Below are 25,561 nucleotides of genomic sequence, written 5' to 3' on the forward strand. Positions count from 1 at the left end.
TTTTTAACTACAGAAAAATAATAGAACATTTTTTTTCTGTTACAAAGAACTCAGAAAGACCATAATAGGTCAGAAAGTATTTACCATGTTGAATTCCTATTAAAAATCTCTGGGTTTATCTTGCAAATCATGTTTGCACATTTTGCCTCCAGAGATAGGACACCAGCATCACAAGGAAGGACTTATTATGCAAACAATATTGAGGCCACCAAAAAGCTGACAAGAAAACCTTACACTGGGAATGGCTTGGCCCACCAAAATTCAGATATTTTGTCTTGATAGCAGTATGAAAGTAAGTGTCATAAAGGTTGAGAGATGCAAACCATTTCTACCAAACCATTCCTCCCTTCCATTTATTTAGACAGTATAACAACATTAATGTGATTCTCTTGAACTTGAGCTTGTGCACAACAGGACTGAGCTTCCTTGAGTCCAAGATAGGGGCCTATCCCTTTTTTCCTTTCCAGAACATGGAAATACTCTCTATACAACCCCATTCCCTTCAGACGAGCAGGAACTCCCCTACTGCCCTGGGGCTAGCAGGAAGCAAACCTCTTGTTGAAGCAACATCTCAACATCTCTAAAAGGGAACAGGGAAGAGGAACTTGAGAGGGCAGCAACCTGAATTGGATGGTATAATAACCAGCCATAATAACAGCCAGACCTCAATGGGGGAAAAAAGGAGGACAAAAGAAGAGAGATGGACTAAATCTCTTGAGAGCACCATCAAAGGTTTGGTCACTACAGAGTAGAGTAGAGAATACCACACTAGAGGAATAATTCTTCTTGTGAAAACGTTGATGCTTCTTCAGTGGTTCTTGCAGCCAATACATGAATGAAGGAGAAGGAAAAGGAGAAGGAGACTGCTGAAAATATCTTTTCACAGAATACAGCTCATGTGTAGGCGAAGCTGTGTAGATTTTGAGGGAGCAATAGTCCATTAATGGTGCCAGTGGAGGCAGAGAAAACAGTCAAGATTCCAGTTCTGGTTGCTGTATCAAGTCACCTGGAGCTGTGAAATGTGCCAGCACTGGTGTAGACTCCAGGTCTGTTGAGTGGAATGAAGTGACCACAAAAAGTTGCAGTTTATTATAACTGGATACAATTGTTCAGGACAATATTCTTAGTGGTAGTGCTGGAGGTGGTGTTGTGAGCAACTCATAGTGAGTGCAAGAGGCAATGCCAAGCAACATTTGGGGCACTTATCCCTGTGCTTTCTGGGCTGTACTGAAGCAGTTATCCTATGGCTGGGACAGTTTATTCACAGATGCTCCCGCCTTGGTCATGGGGCTGAACTAGATGACCTCATGAGGTTCCTTTTAGCCCTACTTTCCTATGATCCTATGAAACTAGTAGCTGGTGTAGGAATCTCAGTATCAAGGCATTTTCAAGTTTCATGGAATCCTACTGGGGCCATGATGTCTTAGAATGGGGGGTTGAAGAAGTAAAGAAGTAGGCCTCCTCAGAGAAATCCATGATGGGTACCTCCTGCATCCTTGGTCCTGCAATCTGCAGATGTCTTCTCTAGTGTCATTACGTGGATGGTCTCTTCCAAGAAGTGCTCCTAAAAGCCAAGCACATGGCAAGAATCTTGAGCCAGAGTGGGGACTGGCTAAGGGAACTAGATTTGGAACTGGGTCTTGTGCTCCCAGGCTGCCAAGTGTGTCTTGTCACTGGCTGCTGCTCATGCCAGAGCTCTAAGGGGCCTGATCCTTCTTTCTGTGGAGCAGCCCTTCCCTGTTGCCACCAGTCAGGCTGCTGGGCATGCCGCGGCGACCCACTCTGGGGTCTCCCTGAAGCCTAGGGCTGGGTGCAGGGGAGGGACCATGATGACATGGGAGGGGTTGGGGGCATGCTCACTTGTGACCAGCAGCCAATAAGGGGTGGCCTGTGTGTCCAGCTGTGCTCAGCAGTCTCCAGCAACCTAGGTAGCCTGTGGAGCCTGCTGGAAGGTGTGCAGGAGTACCCCCAGTCTGCTGGCCTTAGTCAGTGCAGGCTGCCTGCATGTCCCCCCCCCAACAAAAGGGCGAACATGTATTCTGTTCACTTCCGATCTAACCTAGGCCACTTGCAGAAATCTGTCTAGGTTAGATCAATTACTCCTCAGGCTTTTTGAACACCTGTACTTATCCTAGTTGTACTGTGCTTAGTTTTTTTCATCTGGAACCTTGCTTACATTATCAAACATATATCAAACTTTAAAAAAGTCTTTTTTTTTAGGTTTACAAACTACAAAGATCATTTCAGCTTAGTGTTCTTTCTTCCCATCATGACCCCATATCTTATTTTTTTTAAATTAATCTCAGTTTGGCTGTCATAAGACTCCATTTCAAAGTCTTTGGATTCTACTTAATTAATCATTTTAGGTCCAAGCAATTAAATTGCAATATATCATTAAATCATAAGATACAGAGCAATAGAAAATACAGATGAAGTCCAATTAGCTTATGCAGCCTATTTCTGTGCTAGTGCAGAATAATTCCCTACAGTGTTGTTCAATCTACTTTGAAATGACTTAAGCAATGGGATTTTTAACCATTTATTTGAGAAATTTCATCATTAAAACATGTTCTTGATACTTAGCCAAAGCTTTCCTTCAATTAGTTATATTATATTGTTCCATCCATTCCATGAAATCTAAACAATTCTTTCCAGTTTTAGGTGCCAATTTCTCTACTGTGTCATTAGGGTCAAGGTGGGGAGAAGTTGTATTCTCAAGTTTCTTTGTGCCCCCCACCCCTCCCCAGCACTGGTACAAAACTAGAGGAGCATATAAAGCAATGTAGTCGTTCTAAAGGATTACGTGTCAGTTAAAACTTGCCCTTCTGACACACTACATACTGTGGTTCTCGGGTGAGGCTGATGCAGGTACATGGAGGTGCCAACTTTGCACTCATCTAACCATTTAACATAAATGCATTATAATATCTAGGCCAAGTCAAATTAGTATTACAAATATGCTTATATTAAATTAATATTAAAGGACTGTTTCTTTATGCTGCTTTTTACAGAAATTGCAATAGACTAACATAACATCCTTGTTCAAGCTGATAGAAATGTAAAATGCCCACACAGTATAAATAGTGAAAAATTATTTCAATTTTGAAACTGTATTATTATTTTAATAATCAAGGGATATTTTATAACATAAGAAAGAAGTTTTTTTAAAACTATGCCTTTTCAATGCTCTTTTGATACAGTTTTTTTCCAAATTCTTTTAAGTTAAAACATTTTAATAGTAATTATAGGTGAATGAATTGAAACGCCAAATTATGAGTTAATTAGATTTTATTAAAATAGACAAAGTGAAAGGATTTTAATTTACTTCACTACAGCTTTGTCAAAATATACAAGTGACACATTTCTCAGGTAACAACTTAAAAAAAGATTGGTTTAAGCAAACTTCACATTTCAGTTCTACATTCAGAGAATGTACATTATATTAAGGCAAACCAGCTGAAATATTCAACTTTAGCTGAGTTATGTAAAGGGCTTTGTATTATATATATTTCAGCTTATTAAAAAGAAAGGTAAGTGACCATACTGCTCTATTCTCTTAATAAATATAACATACCATTCTATATATAATATATTTTCACAGTCATTGTGGTTCAAAAAAGTCAAACCTGGTGTATATATCCTACTTCTATTAAAATCATTTTATAATTTACTGTTATATATCATGTGTTGGCATATCCTGATGAAGGAACCTTTTTTTCCTTTGATACAGTAGGCAGATTAGTTTCAGTCATTCATTGGATTAAAAAGGAAGGAAAAAAGGCCTCAGCACTCAACTCCAAAGACATTTTTAATAGTTTCCTAAATTCATTATTTTTAAAAAATTCTCATTTAAAAACTTTCTCCTAATCATTAATACTGTCAGTTAACAGCAAGGCAAGGCATCAATTAACAGTCATCAAGTTAAGAGGCACTCTTCATTCCTGTTACATTATCAATGGTTCAAGAGTTAAATGTTTAGTTCATTCACCAAACTGTAATGAAGGACCCTTAAGATTTTATGATAAATCCACAAAGCAATAAAATTGACATCTTTAGTACCTAAGCACAGTACTGCCTCATTTTAAGTGTTCCCCTACTGTGAATTGTTATAGCTACACATGGCAAATCTTACCTTTAAACTCTAATGTTCTTTGGTCTGGTGGATTTTTCTTATGATCTATTATTTCAGCAAGGTAACATTCTTTTAATATAGTGGTGGGGTTTTTTCTCTAAATACATAATATTTCTAAAATGAACTGAAGTTACAAAAAAAGATCTGATTACTTGTGATGCAATTAAATCAATGTGTGACCTAAATCTGTTCTCTGACAATCAGAGAAGGCTCACTTAGAAGGTTCATGGCTCAGGCAATGCAGACACCATAGATAAGACACCATAAAGGAGTATATAAGACACCAATTTGGGGCTTCAGTTAAAATGATATTTGTCTTCAAAAACCACAACATTTAAAAAGAAATTATTAGTCCCTCTTTGGCCATGTAATCTCTTAGCACCTGGTAGTATAAAATTACCTGAAAATATACAATATAGACCAAGGAAACCAGAAAGCAAATTACATTGTTCCAGTGTACCATACTTCAACTTGCTGTAAATGATGTTGAGTTTAACTACTAGCACAGTGGCACTTCTCCTCCCCCCGACCCTTTCTCCCCAATTTGAACAATAGCAGTGCATAATTTCAATATCTGCTTTACGAAGTTTGAATACCGTTGACCTGAGTTTCTTGTACCCCATGTTGGTAAGAAGATTTGACACTGATGTTATTCTAAAATACTAACTGAACAGCAGGAGGACATTCCTCATCCATTATAATTCAAAGGGTCTATCATCTCAAGTGTATGCCATGGTTAAAACCAAATTATTTTCTGAAACCTGTAATTTTTAATAAGAGGCAGGAATAGCTAACTAACAAGCTAGGAACCCAGCAGGAACCCAGCAGCTACTTCAATAATCTCAATTATTAAGGCATTAGTGGCCCCGATTCTGCCATATTTAGTCACATTAATTATACAATATGGTACTAGTCTTATTGATTTAAACTGTGGTTTGTTTTTTCAGAAACATTATGCTACTTTGTTGTGTGCCTTCAGTTTTGATGTGGCTATTATTTCTGGGACTACAGTAAAACAAGATTAATGATCATATTTACCTGAATCCAAGACAACTTTGAATTTAAGATGACTGCCCCCAAAGTAGATTTTATATATGGAAAATTATAAATGCATTAGAATTTTCCATGTATAAAATCTAATGAGTAGAAGCTCATCTTAAATTCATCCTTCCCCTCCACTGTGGCAGGAAAAGCAACAGTGTCAGGAGGAGAAGGGCCAAACCCTCCCACACTCCCCTGCCTCTTGCTCTTCCTGCCTGCCCTTCCTATCCTTTATCCCCCCATGCCTATTCCCATCCCCCTCCATTGCCTGTCCCCTCTGATACTTGCCCCCCAATGCCTTCCCCTCACCATATGCCCCCCCCCTCACCATATGCCCTTGGATTTGAGTAAATATGGTATATACAAAATTTCCTTTTACTTTTTCTATATCTTTACTGAAGTTGATGCAAAAATTGAAAATATAATGATGCTTATCTGAGAATAAAGCTAACATCTCCTTCCTCTAACTCAGCTTGATCGGGAATGGTTGACTTTCTAAAGGAACTGCACATACATCTGAGCACTATGTACAGCAGATTATGTAGAAGTCTACAGGCTACCTTTTGACATGCATCTAAAAGTGAAACAGATCACAGAACTCTTCAGTCAGCTGTAGCAGCTAATCTTTTTTTAGGATTGAGTTATAAATTGCCATCCTTTATTTTTATTTTGTTCCATATTTCTCTCTCTCTCTTCTTCTTCAACTTCCTCTGTTCAATTTAACCCTCTTTGCCCTTTTTGACAATCTCTATAAGAGCTTTCTGCTCAGCATTTCCTGCCAACTTAGACAACTTTCATGTCTGTTAACAAGGATCTCTCTATTCCAGAACTTTTATCAAATACTTTCTATAAGCATATCCTCCCCCCATTACCTACATCCCTTATATTCTGCCTGTTCATGTTTATTCATTCTTCTATCCTGCTACTAAGAATTGTGTCTGTGGTGCTAATTTACTGCTTCAGGAGGCACTATGGTGAAATACTTTCCAAACTCTGAGAAGGGCTAGTTTGCCCATCTGCCAAACTATAGTAAGCTGGTGTGTGAGGGGTGGTGTTTCATGTTTTAGCTCAGCGCTGTCTGGCAGTTCAGTCAATTCAGCCAATTCAGACATACCCATAATATTTTACAACCTGTTTTCTTTTATTCTCAAATTACAAAAAGAGTCTACTGATTCAGTCTCCATGAGTTTCAGCTCCACACTTTAAAAAGGATGTGGAGAAGATTGAGAGAGTCCAGAGGAGAGCCATGTGCATGATTAGAGGTCAAGGGAGCAGGCCTTATGAAGAGAGGCTAAGAGGCATGGCACTCTTCAGCCTGGAGAAGCGAAGGCTCAGGGGTGACTTGGTGGCAGCCTATAAGTATACAAGGGGTGTGCATCAGGAACTGGGAGAATGTCTGTTCACCGGGAGAAGAGAAGATCTAATGGTCACAAACTGCTGGAAGACTGTTTTAGACTGGGGATAAGGAAAATCTTTTTTGCCGTCCAAGTCTCCAGAGTTTGAAATAGACTCCCCCAAGAAGTGGTGCAAGCACCTACTCTGGATACTTTTAAGAAATGCTTGGATGCTTATCTTGCTGAGGTGATCTGACCCCAGCTGACTTCCTATGCCTTGGGCAAGGGGCTGGACCCGATGATCTCATTAGGTCCCTTCTAGCCCTAATGTCTATGAAAGCTATGAGTCAATCCAAGCAAAGGCAGCACATCAAAGAATGAAAGTCATCCTCAGCTGCTTGATAACAATTTCTCCAGAAATCTACCATGTTTATTTTTCTGTTATTGCAAGCAAAGCTTGCTATTGAAGATTAGTTTGGTTAACACAGACCTAACAGAATCTACAATCCACTCAGATTACATAACGAAGAGAAAAAAATTGAACTGATAATTATTCATCATTACACGTGCATTGTTTACTTGGTATATACACTGCATCTTTGATTCTACAATGCAGTAATACTCCGGACACAGGTCCTAAGTCACATGTGGTTCTTTATTTTATCACTTATACCTTTTCACAAAAACTAGCATAGATAGTATTTTGTGTTTTTTACTGCATTCATTGGACATGCCTTTCCTGTAATCATGAACACATGAGCACAAAATGTGTAATTACAATAATGCATTTAACTACAGAAATATATATATTTTTTCTTTTGAACTGGAGTATATTTGCCACAGTTCAGCCTTTGGTGACTGCTCATATGTGGCTATAGATCAGGGGCGGGCAATTATTTTGGCCACAGGGCCACTTGATAAGTTTTGGTGAGCTGTTGAGGTAACCTGACCCTTAACAAGTGTCCCACACCTTAGTTTCCACCTTGGGACCAGAAATCCCACCCCAAACCTCTGATCTTTGCCACTAGAAGTCCCTCCCCTTGCTCCTGGAAGTACTTCTTTGGGAAAGGGGGCTTATCATCTTGAAACGGGAAAGAAAACAACAAATTATATACTAAAAATCAAACATCCATAATAATATATTTTAATTTTATTTTTTTTTAAATATTTTTGTCCTGATTTGTGCATGTTTGTACTTTATATATAGAAGTGATTTCAAAGTAGCTCAGAATGAAGTCTTAATTCTCAGAATGAAGTCTTGTATATTGTGGGGGATGTGGAAGTGTCTGTGGGGTATGGGGCTTATGGGAGGCTGTGGGTGTATGTGCAATGTGGGGGAGCGTGTGGAGATATTTGTGGATGTGGGTGGATATGGGGTTTGTAGGGATGTATGAGTGTGTGTGTGGGTGGGTAAGGGGTTTGTGGAGGGGGAGGGTGGCTGGGGTGTGCGCATATAGCAGCGAGTGGGGCTCCCCCCAGAGCCATGTGGGTGGGTGCCATGCTTGTTGGCTGTGTGATTGTGTGTGGGAGAGGGTGTGATTGTGGGGTTTGGGGTGTATATGTGGGGTGTGCATGGGAACCCCCACATGTGCCCCCCTGAGCTGGTCAGCCTCCTGCCCTGCAACAGCCCAGAGCCCTCATCCCCTGTGGTGCCTTCCTGCCACTGCCAACAGTGCACAGCCCCAGTGCAGCCCACACCCACTTCGTGCCACCCAGCTTGGCACATCCTGCTGCCCCTGGGCATGCAGAGGGGCTGGGGTGGCTCCTTCCGGCTGCTGCTGCTATTGGGCCCAGCTCCATAGTAGCAGGGACCAGTGCACACAGCCTTGACCCTGTGCCAGATCCAGACTCACCTGTCCCAGCTGAGTGGCAGCAGCAGCAGCTCCCCCCCACCTCACTCACTGGGGTGCTTTTCATGCAGCCACCTGGAACGCACACTGCACCAAGCTGCCTTGTGACTCTGTCACCACTGTCTCCAGGCTGCCTTGCGGCTGCTCACCACTGCCGTGCAGGACTGTCCAGAGGTGGCAGTGACAGAGCCACAGGGCAGCCTGGCATGGTGTGTGCTTTGGGTGGCTGCACCAAAAACTGCCCAGTGGCAGGAGGGGGAGGAGACGCTAAGCCCCATACTGAGCAAGAGTTTTTGCCTGGCCACCGCCACTGCTGCTGCTGCTCAGCCTGGAGGGGTGAGCCCAGAGCCGGCACTGGGACCCAGTGGTGGCATGGGAGTGAAACTGCTGCACAGCACACAGTGAGCAGTGGTGGCATGGGAGAGAAACTGCTGCACAGCGTGGGGCAAAAGCGGCCCCTCCCGCTGCCAGTGCTTCCTGGTGCAGCCACTTAGAGCCCACGCAGGGCTGCCCTGCATCTATTCTGTGCTGTCACTAATGGCTCATGCGGCAGCCCAGAGGTGGTGGTGATGCAGCGGAGATGCAGGGCAGCCCCATGCAGGCTCCGGGCAGCTGCACCTGGAAGTGCCGGTGGTGGTGAGGGGGAGGGGCTGCTTTTGTCCTGTGCTGAGCAGCAGTTTCTGTTCTGTGCCGCTGCTGCTGCTGCTGCTACTCAGCCCAGACGGGCAAGCCTAAAGCAGACACAGGTCATGCCAGGTCAGGGCTGCACATGCTGGTCCCCGCCACTACTGCAGGGCTGGGGACAGCAGCAGCTACAGGTAGAAGGAGCCCTTGCCACCCAGACTTCCTAGAGAGGCAGCTCAGCTGGGCAGCGCCTCAGCCAGGTGGCACCAAAGGACCCACTGTGGGCCAGACAAATCCCCTCCATGGGCCAGATCCAGTCCATGGGCCATATTTTACCCACCCCTGCTCCAGATCCAGTCTGGATCAAGTGTAACTGCTATAATACTATGAATATGCCAAAATATTCAATTCCATAAGTTACCAGTGTCTGGCACTTTTCAACATTTACAGACATTGCACTTATAAACAAAACACTTTTGTTGATTCCGAGGCAAAAAACCTAAATTGCTATTGTGTGAATCAGAGTTTATTTAACAGAATGAATTCAAATGTAAACTACTGGCCCCATATAGTGGTTGCTCTGCTTAAAGACAAGAAAGAGACATACATCTTTGTTCTGAGAAACATAGGCATTCATTTATCTTGTCCTATAGTTTAGGAAAATGTAAGAAATACCAACCTCCAGTATATAACTTTTAAAAGTAGAAATATAAAATACATGATTTCATAGATTTCATAGACATAAGGGCTGGAACGGATCTTGGAAGATCATCAAGTCCAGCCCCCCACCCAAAGGGCAGGAAGTCAGCTGGGGTCATAGGATCCCGGCAAGATAAGCATCCAATTTACTCCTGAAGGTGTTCAACGTAGATGCTTGAACCACCTCTGATGGCAGGCTATTCCAGTCCTTGGGGGCTCAGACAGGAAAGAAATTCTTCCTTATATCCAGCCTGAAACAGTTATGCAGTAGTTTGTAACTGTTTGACCTTGTCATCCCTTGGGGCGCTCTGGTGAACAAACGTTCCCCCAGATGCTGGTGGTCACCTCTGATAAACTTATAGGTGGTCATCAGATCACCCCTGAGCCTGCGCTTTTCCAGGCTAAAGAGCCTCATAGATCTCAGCCTGTCGTCATAAGGTCTGTTTTCCTGACCTCTGATCATGCACATGGCTCTTCTCTGCACTCTCTCAAGCTTCTCCACATCCTTTTTGAATTGTGGAGTCCAAAACTAGACGCGGTACTCCAGCTGCAGCCTCACCAAGGCTGAGTACAAGGGGAGAATGATGTCCCAGGGTTTGCCTGAGAAGCATCTATGGATGCAAGCCAGCATTTTGGTCGCTTTACTAGCCACAGCATAACCTTGCAGGCTCATGATCATCTTGTAGTCAATGATGACCCCCAAGTCTCTTTCTTCCATAGCACTAGCCAGTGTAGCACTGCCAAGCCTATAAAGATGCTGCAGGTTTTTCCTTCCAAGGTGGAGAACCTTGCATTTTTCAGTGTTAAACACCATCAGGTTCTCTTTCGCCCATTTGCTGAGCCTGTCCAGTCAGCTTGGATCACCCTCCTGTCTTCAGGTGTGGATGCTTTGCCCCAAAGTTTGGTGTCATTGGTGAACTTGGCCAGTCCTCTTCTGACTCCAATGTCCACATCATTAATAAAGATGTTGAACAATATGGGTCCAAGGACAGAGCCTTTGGAACCTCACTGGTCACAGGGCACCATGACAATTGACTTCCATCAATTAACACCCTCTGGGTCTGCCCACGGAGCCAATTTCCCAGCCAGCGGATAGTGGTGGACCCAAGGTCACAATTGGCCAGTTTCGCCAAGAGGTGATCATGGGATACCAGATTGAAGGCTTTTTTGAAGTCAAGATATATGACATCAATCTCTTCTCCCTTGTCCAGGTGATAGGTCACCTGGTCATAAAAGGAAATGAGATTGGTCAAGCAAGACTTGCCCACAACAAACCTGTACTGGTTATCACTCAGGATGTTGGTGTCGGCCAGTCCATTAAGGATGGCCTCTTTAATAAACTTTTCTAAGATCTTCCCTGGGATAGAAGTCAGGCTGATGGGCCTATAGTTTGCCGGATCCACTTTCCTCCCTTTCTGAAGATAGGCACCACATTGGCCTTCTTCCAGTCTGGGCACTACACCAGAGCACGAGGAGTTTTCAAAGATCTGTGCCAGAGGCTGGGCTATGATGCTCGCCCGCTCCTTGAGTACCCTGGGGTGGACGGTGTCATGGGGTGTAGGTTGTCAGGGCCAGATGACTTGAAGGTATCCAGCCTCTCAAGGTGTTCCTTTATGAGGTCCGCATTGATGGAAGGCAAGGGATCTCCCTCACCTGGACCTCCCTGTCCCGTAGCGGGCATGGGCGTCTCATGGGACTGATGAAAGACCAATGCAAAGTACCCATTTAATAGGTTGGCTTTTTCCTGGGCGTCAGTTGTCCTATCTGGTTTAGCAGGGGTCCAATGTTGCCCTTGCTTTTCCTCCGGCTCCTCACATATCTGAAAAAGGACTTTTTATTGTCCTTGATACTCAAAGCTAGTTGGAGTTCAGTTGCAGCCTTGGCTTTCCTGGTTCGGTCCCTGCAGGACCGGACCAGTGCAGAATATTCCTCCTTGGAGGTGACTCCCATCCTCCACCCTTTGTAGGCCTTTCTTTTTAGCCTCAGGAGTTCTGCTAGATGCCTGGAGAGCCAGGGGGGCTGTTGTGCCCTCTTGCTGCCTTTCCTCGGAGATGGAATAGAATTAGCTTGTGCATTGAGGATCGCTCCCTTGAGAAGCAATCACTCTTCCTGGACTCCCCTCTGCCTGGGGTCGTGGTCCCTTAGGGCCTCACTGACAAGCCTCGAACATGTCAGACTACAGCATCTCACTAGTACTTGTAAAAATAGAGACATATGCAAAGTCTTTAACATTGAATCTACATACAAATATATCCATGTTCAGATAACTCTCAGTAAAAAGAAGATTCATTAAAAGAAATGAATTAATGGGCAATGTAAAAAAATGTCTGAAATATTAATACAGATAGTCCATGATTTCTTGACTGTAGCCAGGTACAGACATTACACAGAAACTGGTCTAAGTTTATTGGAAATTGATCTAAAACAATAACTGTATAGAACTTCATTGCACACAGACCAGTCTAAAACTGGTGGAACTCAGTCTAAGATAGACCAGGATAAATACACATTCAAATATAATCAATTTGGTTAGACTGGTGAATCAAATTTCTGTAACAAACCCCCTATCAATTCAAACTAGAGCACTGTCCTCCAACATCCTGGCCTCCTTTGTGACCCCCCACAATCTCCCTCACAGGGAGGTATGCTAGTACTTGGCCCCCACACAGCTGCTCCAGACAAGCACCCAATGGACCCTGCCCCTGAGCTGTACCAGAGCGAAGCCAGCACAGACCTGCCCCAGCCCCACCTCCTACCTCCTGCGAGCTCTCAGCTGCAAGCAGGCAGTGGGGAGGGGGGAGAAAGGAGGCGTGTCTGTCATTCATAGATTTATAGATTGTTAGGGACTGAAAGGGACTTCACATAATCATCAGGTCCAGCCCTCCTGCACTAGACAAACCTAAAGAAGGGCTTCTTATTGTCCTTGATTTTTGTTGCTAGTTTAAGTTTAGTCACAGCCTTAGCCTTTCTAATCTGCTCCCTAAAAGTGTAGGCCATTGCTGTACAGTCCTCCTTGGGGGATGTCCCAAGCTTCCATTGTTTGTATGCCTCTTACTTCTTTTTCAAGAGGACCATGATGTCATATTGAATTAAATAGTTTGAATGTTTGTAAAGATTGCCCATTAGCCAGTTTCAGGAAGAAGATAGGATCCATCTCCTTATCTAGCTCATTGTTTTGGAGCTACGTGCGAAATGTCCTGACTTCACCTAAAACCTTAATCTAAATTGTACCTTTAGAAGTTTTTTACAAAGAAAGCAAATGTCCTAAATTCCAAGACATCAAAGCCTAAGGCCTTTTAACCAGACTGGTAAAAAGAAAAGAGTATTTACAGTGATATGGAAGTCTCCCCAAGAATAATTTTAAAAATGCTCAACAAAGGTAATTTCTGTTGAGTAAGATCCAAGCCCAAATTTGGGAGTTATGATGAATTGAGTAGGAGGAGCCCAATGACGGCAGCTCACTCAATAAAAACCTGTAATTTACTGTCCCAATTTGGAGGTGACTTCACTTGCAGAACAACGAAGGAAGAATCGCAAGTATAAGGTCGGATTAGATTGATCGCCTAATCAAGCCTCTCCGTGAACACGAATCTCTTAGTTCACGCTGAAGCCGCGGAGCGCCCGAAAGGGACTGAAGGAAGGGGACGTAGTCCTATCACTGGTGAGCCCAGCTCATTGAATCGTATTGCTGAGGCCAGCCTATTGAACCGTACTACTGAGGCCAACCCATTAAATCGTACTACTGAGGAATGAAACCATATTTTGGTATTTGGCTTCTCGGAATTCTAGGATTGTAAGTATATTATGAAAAATAACAGTATTGATTCAAATTTAACTTTTAGTTGTAATTGTAGTTGTTTTTGTAACACTAATTCTTATAGCATTGTTTGGGAAGGAAGTGCATTCGGAGCATTGTTTCTGATATATGTAATTATTGTGTTTTTAATGTTTGTGGTGTTTCTTAAAGCTAAGCAGTGTTATATACGTAGCAAAGAGTTTTAAAATAAAATTGTGTTGTATAAATTAAGTGTGTAATCATTGTGAAATCATGCAATCAGCTAACTACTCCCCCAGCCAGTGCATCAAAACGAATCAGTAAATTGTGTGGGATTTTCTCTATTCCATAACCCACTAGAGACACATGACATCCCTGTTAAGCCAAGAGGGCTCACCAGCCCTTCTGCTAACTTTCTTTCACATGGGATTGGACTTCTTGTGCTTCAAGGATCATGTCCTTGAGGAATGACCACTCTTCCTGCACTCCTTTCACCTTTGGTTCCTGGTCCCATAGCACTTCCCCTACTATTGCCCTGAGCCTATTGAAATGTACTTTTTTGAAGTCTAAAACTTCAACCCTGCTAACTAATTTGCCTGCCTTGTGACAGACGGTGAACTTGATGGTTTCATGGTTGCCATTGCCCAGGCTACCCTCTATAATCAGGTTGCTCACCAGAGTGTCTCCTTTGGCCAAGACCAAGTTTATGAGAGCATTATCTCTGGTTGGCCAGTGCACTTTCTGAATCATATACAGTTCTTCAATACAGGTCAGGAAGCAACACGACCGATCTGACTTAACCGAGTGTTCCTTCCAAGAGATGTCTCAGTAATTGAAGTCACCAATGATGACCATGTCCCGTGCATATGCAGCTTCTGCCAGTTCTCAAGAGAACTCCAGACCAAGCTCCTCCCCCTGTTTTGATGGTCTGTAGTATACACATACAGTTAGGTCTCTCTCACCGCACCCTTTGCCCCCTGTAATATGACCCAAACCCTGCATGAGTCCTGGGACCTGCACACCCATGTCCCTGGGCCATGCTCCCACCCTCCATCATGAGGCACCCTATGATGTACAGACACACCTGACACTAGAGCCCAGGAGAGCTCCTGCACTCAGGCACAGCCCCGCAGAGCTCAACCCTGGCTCTTGCACACCCAGACAGGGACTCCAATGCCCTTCTTCTTAGGTACAGCCCCACAGAGCCTGACTCTGACTCCCACACACCAAATCTCAGAGGTCAAAGACAGGCTTTTTGAACAACTGTACTTAGCCTCCATTACCCTCAATTTTCAGGATACGGAAAAAGTTATAATGGTTTTCATCATCATCATTACTGTACACTGTATATTTATAATGTTGTAGTGCCTTGAGGCTTGGGTAGAACAACTTTGGGTAAGGTGTTGTTCATACAAGTAGAAAAGGACAGTCTCTGTCCCAAAGAATTTATTCTCAGACGACAACATAGTACAGGAGGTAAAGACAGACAAGTGGGTTAGATTGCTGAGAAGGAGAGAATGGGTGAAACAAAGGATGTGCACAATTATTTATAGATAATGAGAAGCAGCTAATATAGCCTGATATCCATCAAACCATTTGAGATGTCTAAGATAAGTCACTTTTGAGGAGTAATCTGCAATAAAATTTATGAATTTTGACCTGGAGCTTTACTTATTTGTAAGGGCAGAACAGGTGAAAATATGAAGATTCCTGTCAGAGAATGGGAGAATCATACAACCAATAATCATTTATGGAATAAATGCAGGAGTTAATCTTGCAATAAAATAAATGGTAGGAGTGGGAGGGAGAGCCAAGCTGGAGAGGGTTTTTTTAAGTAAACACAAGAAATCTAAAGCAATAAAAAAATGAGAACCAGCTGAAGGGTTAGAAGCATGGGGATAGTGATGTAATGGACTAGAAAGATGAATTAAGAAGTCTTTTGAATAGACTTGAAACAGGCAAGACTGCAAACACTGAGGTTGAGCAGTATATTTTATATATTTTATGCCTGCATACTTAGGTTGGAAAAGTCTGTGGTACTATTTGGACAAATATTATTTAGAAATATTCTAAAGGAAATGTATATGCAAGTTTTATGTAGGTGTTAACAAAAAGAATATTAGAAAGAAACAGCTGAGTTCGAATTCCATCAGCTACATGATTTTTGCCAATACTTGGAATATGAAAACCTTTTAAAAATGGAATGCAACTGCCCTGAGTTATAATGAGAGATTGATCAAAAGTAGGTGGAAAACCTGCTTGAGTCATGGTTTTCTAAGAGCGACATTTTGATGCGACAGAAAAATAGTTACACTCAAGAATGTGATACACAGGGATCTTGGTTTTCTCTGACAAAAAAAAAAAAATCCCCAATTTTCAGATTACAAAAAGTAACCCAAAATCCACATTTTTTTCATGATTAAAATGAAACACCACTAATATCTAGATATTAGGGCTGTGTGAGGCTTTGGACAGAGCTTCAGATCCAGGGAAGCTTTGGATGCTTCAGGGTCCGAAGCAGTATATCCGGGTTAAAGGCTGGCCTTGTTAGGCTTCCCGAAGCGGTTCGGAGCTGCCTTGGAGATCCAGCCATAGGGTAGCATGGGGAAACAGTAAAATATCTATAGCTTTGTTGTTTTTTGTTGGATTTGGATTAAATTTTCAGGAGTGGTAGACTCTGCAGAGAGGATGAAGCCTGCCAAGCTTCATTTGGTTTAGGGGTTTTGGGGTTTGGGGGCAATTGTACTTCAAATTCTTGAAAGCAAAACTCCTGTCACATCTAGGTGTTACAACACAGGGGGGTCAAAACTGCAGGAGTGGTAGCTCTTACTGAGGCCACAAAGCCTGACAAGTTTCAAGAAGATCGATGCAGGGGTTTGGGGGGAACTGCCCCTCAAGCTGCAGACAAGCAAAACTCGTGCCATGGGTGCCTGTGGGACTGACTGTGTCTGTACTGGGGTCTGGGAGACACTGGGGCAGGCCTGGCTGCTAAGCTGCTACCAGTTACCAATCAATCAATAATGATTCACTCAGGCACCAGGGACTGAGGGACCAGCTCAATACACAGGACCTAGCTACTACATAACGACTTAACGAGCATCAATTAGCACCTGGAAATCCAGGCTAAGCAGAGGAAAGAATCAATACAGACAATCAACTGCCCCAAGACAGACAGTCTTGGCACGAGTTTTGCCTGTCAGCAGCTAGGGGGGCAGGGCTGCAGCCTCCCCCTGCACCGATCTCCTAGGCAGCTGGCAAGCATCACAGCAGGGGCCACCATCCCTGCAGCTGTCACCACGCTGAGCCTTAACACAAGCAGTGCCACCCATGGCACTAGTTTTGCTTGTCTACAGCTTGAGGGGCAGTTCCCCCCAAACCCCTTCACCGATCTCCTTGAAACTTGGCAGGCTTTGTGGCCTCAGTAAGAGCTACTACCCCTGCAGTTTTGACCCCCCCTGAAATTGTTTCAGACTCCGGCCCCCTACCTACAGCCAGGAGGGAGCCAGTCCCCAAGCAGCCATTCTAGCATCTGCACATCTCCATTCCAGCATGGAAATCAGAATCCTCACTTGGAACACGCACCCCAATTTTGAATGGCTAATTTGGGGGAAAGGTGCATATAGTATTTCAGTAAATATATATCTCAAAACATAGGCTTGAATTAAAGCAAATCTTAAACATATAGATACATGTCTAATTCTTGTTGGTACAATATATAAATCTCATTAGAATACAGAGGCTTACATTTTCAGTAGTTCCAGTGATTACGTGCAGCCCATCATATGTTGATTTGATATACATCCCCTAAAGAAAGATGAGAGAAGGAATAATTAGTATCTCTGTGTGGTTACTGCTACAAAAAAAAAGACCTCTCTCGTGCTAAAGTAAAAAGATAAAAGACGTTTAAACAATAATATTAAGAGAACATGCATTCTGATTTAATCTTAATAGTATTTCAGCAGATTGGAGGGAACTATAGTGAATAAAAATTAAAAAAAAAACCCCAAAACAAATACATATTGCAAATCACTCGAAAAGCATACTTTCAATTTTAATGCTTCTGCACCACTTCCAGTACAATAACATAAGAAAGTCTTTGGACAGGATTTAACAACTGGCATTAGCAGGTAACCTAGACACAATGTGGCATTTATTTAGATACCATAAATATTTATATATATATATTATATATACATAATTATAGATATTAATATCAGTGTGTGTGTGCATGTGAATTTGTGTGTATATATGTGTCTGTGTGTGTGTGATCACACTATTATATACATACATATACATATATATATATAAATACATGTAAAAGAAACAAATCTGTCAGAACTGATGCAAAGAACAGAAGCAGAGACTTCAAATAACACATGCTTTTGATTTAGCAGAAATGAAACTTGACAGGTCTAGCTGAAGTGTCAGTAAGGTTCAGCTGCTAGTTTTCTTGGCTCTTGGGAAGTGGGTCAGCATTTCACTTATCATCACAAGAGTCAGATTTTCCCCTAACACTGGCAAAGTCATATTGTACTGTTAAAACATATTCATTTACAGAATCCTGAAATGGAAGTTAAAATCTCACAACAGGTTAGAAAGAGGATTTTCTTTAATAGAAAATTTTGATTGTCAGGGAAAAATACCCAAAATCTGAAATATTTTTATTTCAAAATGCTGCCATGGTGTGCCATGGGAATTGTAATTTCAATGTTTCATGTCTCCAAGGGTTAGACTTCCTTGTTGCACTACATCTCTAAGGAAACACCATGATACTTACACTTGGGGAAGGAAGGAAGTGCATTGTGGAAGTTGCATGGAACATGTACAGTGCATCATAGTGAGTCCAGCTGGCAAAAAAAGGTAGGTAACCACTTTGCTTCAGTTGAAGGGGAAAAAATGAAAGGAGGTGAGTTTACCCCAGGTTAAGAGGGAAAATGCACCATAAAAATGACAACAAGGCCACAAAATGGCATCATCTGTAGCACTGTTAGAAAAGAGGTAGCAGTAGCAAAGAGGGGTCACAACCAATGGCAAGGCATTAAGCTGCAGTAGAGTCTTTGGGCTGTCTGAACAGAGAAGGTAAATAAAGGAAAATCTTTCACATGGAACAGTGTGATTCACAGGATGGTGAAAGTGGTGGGAAACTAGAAAGGATGCTGTTCTGATTACCTCCTTACTTCAAGTCACTAAGACACATGAAACTGTTGCTTGACAGATGATTGAGTAGAAATGAGAAATATTTCTCTTAGTACATGAGAAGCATGAGAAACAGGACCAGAGTGTATTTGAAATCCTGCCCACCTCCCTCCTTGGAATTAAACATAATGTGGGACTCTGGTTGAGAAAAAAATGAAAAGCTGGAAGGGATTTACCCACTGCCACAGTGGAAAATAAATAGCAGTCTAGGGTGCCTTCTATGGCTAGGTACAGACATTACACATAAACTGATGTAAGTGATTGGAACCTGATATAAACCTGTAGCAGAACAAAAGTTCAGTGCACATAGACTGGTTTAAAAATGGTGGAACGAGATCTAAGATAGACCTGGATGGATGCAGTATCAGACTTAATCAGTTTAGATTAGATAGGTCTATTGAACTTCTGGACCAGATCACCTCCTGACTCAAGTCACAGTCTGCCAGCAGGCCAGGCACCTCTGTGGCCCCCCAGCTCCTCCTTCACATGGAGGCACACTGGAACTTGGCTTGCACTTGGCTGCTCTGAACTGTCAGCTGCAGGCAGGGGGGAAGGGAAGGAAGTGTCTGTGGCTCTGTATTTTTTATTTATTTATACAATGTCCCTAGGCAGGGGAGAGGGGGGAAGCTCTGCAGAAGGAAGGATCAAACCCCTTGGAGCTCTGGCAAAGGCAGGTGCCCAACAGCAGGACAGGGCAGGGTAGGGCAGGCAGAGCAAATGAGCAGTGGTTGAAGCATAGGTGCTGACTTTTATTTTTGCTGGGGGGGGTGGTAATATGATGCCCCCCTCCACCCCCAACAAAAGCAGAGCCAAGCAGAACTCGTGGGGGGGGGGGGGGGGGGGGGGCAAGAGTAAATGCAGGCTGCATGCTGTGGGCTCAGGGCTCCCCGCCCTGCTGCCTGCCCCCCTCCAGGAACCCTGTGCCACCATGGTGAGGTGGCCCCCGCTGACCCAGCAGCATCACGGGTGGTGGCATGGTCAGCCCATATCTGCTTCCACCCCACACACAAATCTGGGGGGCACATGCCTCACCATACCTCCCCACCCTAGGAGTGCGCTCAGCGACATGGGGCTCCCTCACTGAAAAGCTGCCTATGGTTCGGTCCCATTCCCCACACCAGCCCTAGCACCAATGCACCATCCTGGCTGAGCAGTGCACCCAGGTTCAGCTCCTGCCCCACTCCCTCTCTCACTGTGGGGGCCTCTATCTGCACCCCCCACCCCCCCATAGACTTACCTGCAGGCATGTGGGGAAGCTGCTCTCCACCACTGCCTGGGGCTGTATTCCTGGACATGTGCATGCGTGTCATAGCCTCTTACAGGCTGGAACTCTGCCAGCTTGCAAGGGGAAGGGAAACCTGCCATTTCCCACATTTTTCCATGGTAAATGGAAAACCCAGATCCCTGCACGATATTGGGAATCCAGGGAAAATGCTGTCCCAGAGTTGTGCAGCCCAAGACCAGGACTTGTTCACATTTTGGGACTGCCTTTTCCCAAGGAGGGGCCAGGGCCCTCGAGCCCCTACGTACTCAGTGCCTATGGAGTGAGGACTGCTGTGCCCTGTCTCTGCTAGGCCTGGCAGGGCCATGGTGCAATGGGAAGGGAGTGGAGCTGCAGCCACTGCCTCACCATGCTATTGCTCCTGGTACCCAGTGGAATAGGGGACTTCAGTGTGTGTGTGTGTCTGTCCAGCCTGACCCCAAGTGGGGCCATGGCATGGTGAGTCAGTGAGCAAAGCTGCTGCCGCTGGCATTTGCTGGGGCATAGGGTTTGGGTGGGGGATGTCTGTGTCCATGTCTAACCTGGGCCTGAGTGATCCTTCCCTGCACCACTCCAGGAAATCCAAGCAGGACAGGCATCCCCAGCCCCCATCACAACTCCTAGGAGATACTCATTCCCAGACTGCCCCCATGTCAGCACTTAGTGGACAGGTTCTCCTGCCTGGATCTTGATCTCTGGGCATCCCTAGCCTGGCTGGGATCCCTCACTTATCCCATGAACTCCCCCCTGCACTCCTGACTACTCACTCCTTCCTTCCCTTTCCCCTACACTTAGTTTCATGCTGTGAAGGTGCCTCCCAGTGATTTCTCAGAGCCCAAAATCATCATCAGCGCCTAGGCAAGGCAGAGATGCCCTCCACTGCCCAGTAGCCCATTCACTACTGCCTTCAGCTGTGAAGCTGTAGATAAGAAACAAGTTTACCAGGTCACTGGATCTGCCATGGGTGCTAGACACAGAGCTTGTCTGGGCCTATGAGCAGAATTCAAATGACTAAATTATAATATCAGTGCCCTTTTGCACAAGAATGTAAACTCATGACTGGGACCACCTGAAACATAACAATACAGTTAATCTCATCTCTGACTTTGGTATCAAGCACAGACCATGCCCACCTACTCTAAATTGATTATGAATAAGTTCCCCTTTCAATGCGATTGCCTCTTTCTTGTTATCAGATCCCTCACCAATTTAGGTGTTTGTACCAGTTGGAAAATATTTTGGATTCTGCCCAGTTATCACAACAACCTATACAGTGCCTTACAATTCAGGGTCTAAGGTGCTCAAGTCAAGTAATCAAGTCCCACATCAATTAAATAAAGTAGTATATCTCCAGTTTAGGGTGTTGGCCTCGACCAAACAAGCCACACTATAGTTAAGCAAATGATAAACCTCCAGAGTGATCAAGGGGTTTTGTGCATATCAGTTTCACCCACAACAACCAGAGATGGATCCAAAAGGCTAACATTTACTTCATAACCAAAGGACAATGACCTCCACATTGTCAGCTTTGCCTGATCTTCAACCCATCAAGAAACATATGCTGTGAAGAATGAGTATAAGAGAAGGATGGAGCTGCCGGCAAGGCACGCTTATCTCAGAAGGGAAACACCATGCTGATCCATCATAACCTGCACCCAGCTGACTACCCTCAATGACGACGAATCCATGCCTAATGAGAGGCTGCAAAGATGAGGACCACTTCCTTGCCCAGGCTGGTGAGAAAACCATTATTACAGCTAGAAATATACTGGACTTGACTATAGCTTGTTTTGTTTGTAGATTGCAACAGCCTACCTGTCATTTTCCTATATAGCCTTTCTGCTGATTATCGATGGAAGTGTCATGTCAGTCTGCCCAAGCACTAAGCACCCCATTTTTAATTGCAACAATGGGGAACAGCTGTTGCCAGACCCAATCCCCACATACAAGGATCCCCTTCCCCTTCTTCTTCCCCTTCCCCTGCATCAGAACATGAAGCCAGAGGTTTCTGCTGCTTGCCTGGCTAGCCTATTGTCAGCTGCCTTCCCTTTGGGAGCCCCAAGGGTTTGAGCCATACCTAAAGGCAGTCTTATGCTGAGTTTGGATAGGGCTGAACCTGCCTCAGGCAGGGGTCAGACCTGATGACCTCTGGAGGACCCTTCCAGCCCTACTTCTTTGTGATTCTCTATGATTCCTGTGGCTGACAGAGCAGCATGGGGGGTGCTCCCCCATGCCTGACAGCTAATCAGTGGTGACCTACCTATTCAGCTGTGCTTGGGAGTCTCTGGCAGCCCAAGAGCCCGTGGGGCACACTGGAAGGCATGCAAGAGTGCCCCAAGCTGCTGGCTTCTGCCAAGGCAGGTAGCCTTTGTGTCCTGCACCCCCACCAAAAAGCGAACGGGTGTTCTATTCTCTCCCAAACTAACTTCGTGCACTTAAAGCGAAGTGTGAAACTTGGATCACTTCCACCTTGGACTTTTGGAATGTCTGTACCTAGCCCATATGTGCTCCTAAGGCAAAAATGTCACCAGTCAGAGCACAAGATGCAAGACATGTCCAGAAGTGAGAATAGTATACATGAGAATAGTATACATGAGCAGTTACTCAAAGGAGAACAGTATTTTTAACCAAGAGATAAAAGTCTGTGTATGGTATTACATGGTTCTTAGCTATAATACTGTAAAAAAAAAAAAGAGTTATGTGATATTTTTATACCATTTTTCTTTTACATACTTCTGTATATAAACTATGGTAGCTATAACTGATTTTTCCATCAGAGAAAAGGATTTGACTAGAAGACTGAATAAATAAAGAAAATTGCTAAGAAAGATGTTTGTTTTAGTTCATGGCATCTGTTCTACAGGCCACATGTGCACTGCTTGAAAGATGGCACTTTGAATCATTCTTTACAGAACTGTAAACATTTTTCATCAAAAACCTTGTCCTTGATATGCAGACTGCCAGCACTTGCCTATCCTGTTGTAACAGATAATGTACTGTGTACAGTTCAGTTCAGCTCTTAACTGCACTCTGGTAGGAAGATCTCAAAGGACAATTTATCCTTCAACATGAGAAGACACGGATACTTAGAGAAACAGTGTTTCTGAAGGACAATCCATGACAAAGCTGTTTTGGGGATTGCTCTGCTTCATTTTTAATCAGAATTTATAAGGAGAAAGACTTGAACTTCTAATCTTAATCTTAAATGATACTGAAATATGTTTGGCTTAAGTCCCCACATTTAATTTTTTTGCAATATACATGCTAAAATGTACCACATATAAAAAGGCTTTACACTGTCAGCTAAAACAGTTTTCAGGGATGGTGTTTGTGAAACTGTCCACAACTACAAGCTTTCTGGTCATTTACGGCCTTTGTACATGCCACAAAAGTGGCCTTTAAAACAGCTTAAATGCCCTTTCTCACCTCTTTAATGGTATTGCTGTTTATACTGTCGGCAGTGTATTGCATGTCAAATTACTTTGGGACATAGCAAAATAAAACATGTCTGAGGTGTTTTAGTTTGCTACCTTAGTAGCTGCAGAGAGGAGCATCCAGCCCCATGCAGCTCAGGGGCTGTGCAGGCAGCCCATGCAGGCAGGCTCCACTGAAGAAAAAAAAGCAGCGAGCCTGATCTTTTTTTCCCCCCACAGAGCCTGCCAGGGCTGCAGGGGGCCCGGTGCTTCCCTCCACAGCTGTGGTGCCCACTGGGACTGCCCGGGCTGGGTTCCTGCAGGTGGGTGCTGCCTGGGGGGTGCTGCCACAGTGGGAAGCACACCCCGCCACCCCTGCAGCTCAGGGATCGCTTGGCCCGCCAGCAGCTTCCCCTCCCCCCGCCTCTAGAGAGACAGGTAAGGATCAGGTCCAACCCTCGTGTACATGTCACAGGGGTTTACTTCGGTTTAAATTGTAGAGGAGTTTTTAAAAACCCACCACTTCAATTGAGGGAGAAATATACCAAAGTAAACCCCTGTGGGGTGTACAAACGGCCTTAGAAACACGCTGTTAACTTGTTAGAACGTAATAACAGTATCTACATAGTAAACTGTCATTCACAGGCTAAATATGGACCTTGTCCTAGATTTAACAAACCACTGGCTTTGATTTATCTCTTCATTGCTTTATCAGTGAGGCATTCCTATGAGAATAAGCACCTTCATGATTAAGGGTTCTAGAGAAAATGAAAATATAGCGTTTTAAAAAAAAGCGCAGTCCAAGTAATATACATATGCATTCTGCGCAAAAACGTGGAATACTATAATTGAGAAAATGGAACCATCAGGCTTTTGGGGTAGGAGGAAAGGGAATTTGGCTTGTTTTATAGGTCTCACTGACAGTTGCTAAAACTGCTAGAGTTCAGAAAGTGTCATCAACAGTAGAAAGTCTTTGTAAAACTGTTCTACTATCAGCAAGGCTTCAAGCAGTCTTATTGATTCAACACATAAAAACAGATAGAGTGTTCTGAAATCCTACATTTGTATTATAACATCTTCTATTTTATAGAACCTTTCATTTTAAAGCATTTTATGCATAAATATTTAACAGGGGCCCAATCCTGAATAACCACACTCAACACAATTTTGCTATTAACTTCAATGGAAACAAAATGATATAGACAGGGTGCATATACAAGTGCCTATTAATGCACAGCAATAAACTCTGAAGTTTATTGCTTTGGAGTTTATGGCTGCTGGGCACACATCTGCATACGTGCCTGAGATCGAAACATGTTGAGCTGGGACAGAGGAGCCCCAGCTGCCAGGAAGCCCAGGGGGTCAGCCTGCCAGCCCAGCGCTGCTCTCCCCTGCAGTTCAACATATTGCAAAGGGGCTGGCTGGGGGATGAGGGTAATTCAGTGCAGTAGGTAGCCCCCATACTGTAGCACCCTCATGCCCCAGTCAGCTGGGGCAGCATCTACATCTGTGCTCCTGCAGAGTTTTTTACTTTGCAAGAAGATAGTACTTGTATTTAAAGGTATTAAATAAATTAAATCTGTTTACTCCAGCCAAATAGGGACACATGCATAGACACCAAGACACTTACTGCACAGCTAATTAGTCAACTGTGCACTAAATGTTTCATGTAGTCCCTAGGTTTGCTGGAGGGCTAGTTGGGGATTTTCAATGTGGACTGCAACATTTTGCAGGCAATTTAAAAGAAGCAGTGTTTATGCCTCTTAAAAAGCCTGTTTTTATGTCAACTTTATTCCAAGGTTGAGTTAAACCATGTTAACAAAAACCAAAACAAAAACCCACAATATTTTGATATCTTTACTCACAGTGGGTCAGCCTCTCATTCACACAAAGGCTCTGCTCTAGAAACCATATTGTACAAACCAAAGGAATCAAATTAAGAAGGCACAGGTAATTTTTATTCTGGCATTTCCTAATTTTTGAGTGTTTCACTTTGTAGCCTTTATAGTGCTCTTTTAAAGTAGTTTTTTTTAATGTTATTTTCTCTGTTTAATAAATGACAACTGAAAACCTCCCCACAGATATCCCACATGGTAATCAGCAGAGTTAGAAACTTTAGAGCCACTCTGCCAAATACATTAATGTAGTAACTGATAGCAATTATAGGCTAGCACTGCATGGGCATTTATAGACGTGCTCTGGGAGGCGGTGCGGGGGTGGGGGCAGGGATGCTTTA

The 25,561-nt window shown here is 43.7% G+C and overlaps 1 protein-coding gene across 1 annotated transcript in view; it reads right to left on the reverse strand.

Annotated features, from left to right (window-relative positions):
* The window catches only part of LOC102367873 (connector enhancer of kinase suppressor of ras 2-like), a 703,948-nt gene that overhangs the window by 330,409 nt on the left and 347,978 nt on the right, over nt 1–25,561 (reverse strand). Inside the window, exon 7 of the mRNA XM_014521487.2 lies at nt 17,200–17,259. Coding sequence (XP_014376973.1) covers nt 17,200–17,259 — 60 coding nt within the window. The remainder of the gene's footprint in view (nt 1–17,199; nt 17,260–25,561) is intronic.

Source organism: Alligator sinensis, unplaced genomic scaffold, assembly GCF_000455745.1.
Source record: "Alligator sinensis unplaced genomic scaffold, ASM45574v1 scaffold666_1, whole genome shotgun sequence".
Taxonomy (NCBI): domain Eukaryota; kingdom Metazoa; phylum Chordata; order Crocodylia; family Alligatoridae; genus Alligator; species Alligator sinensis.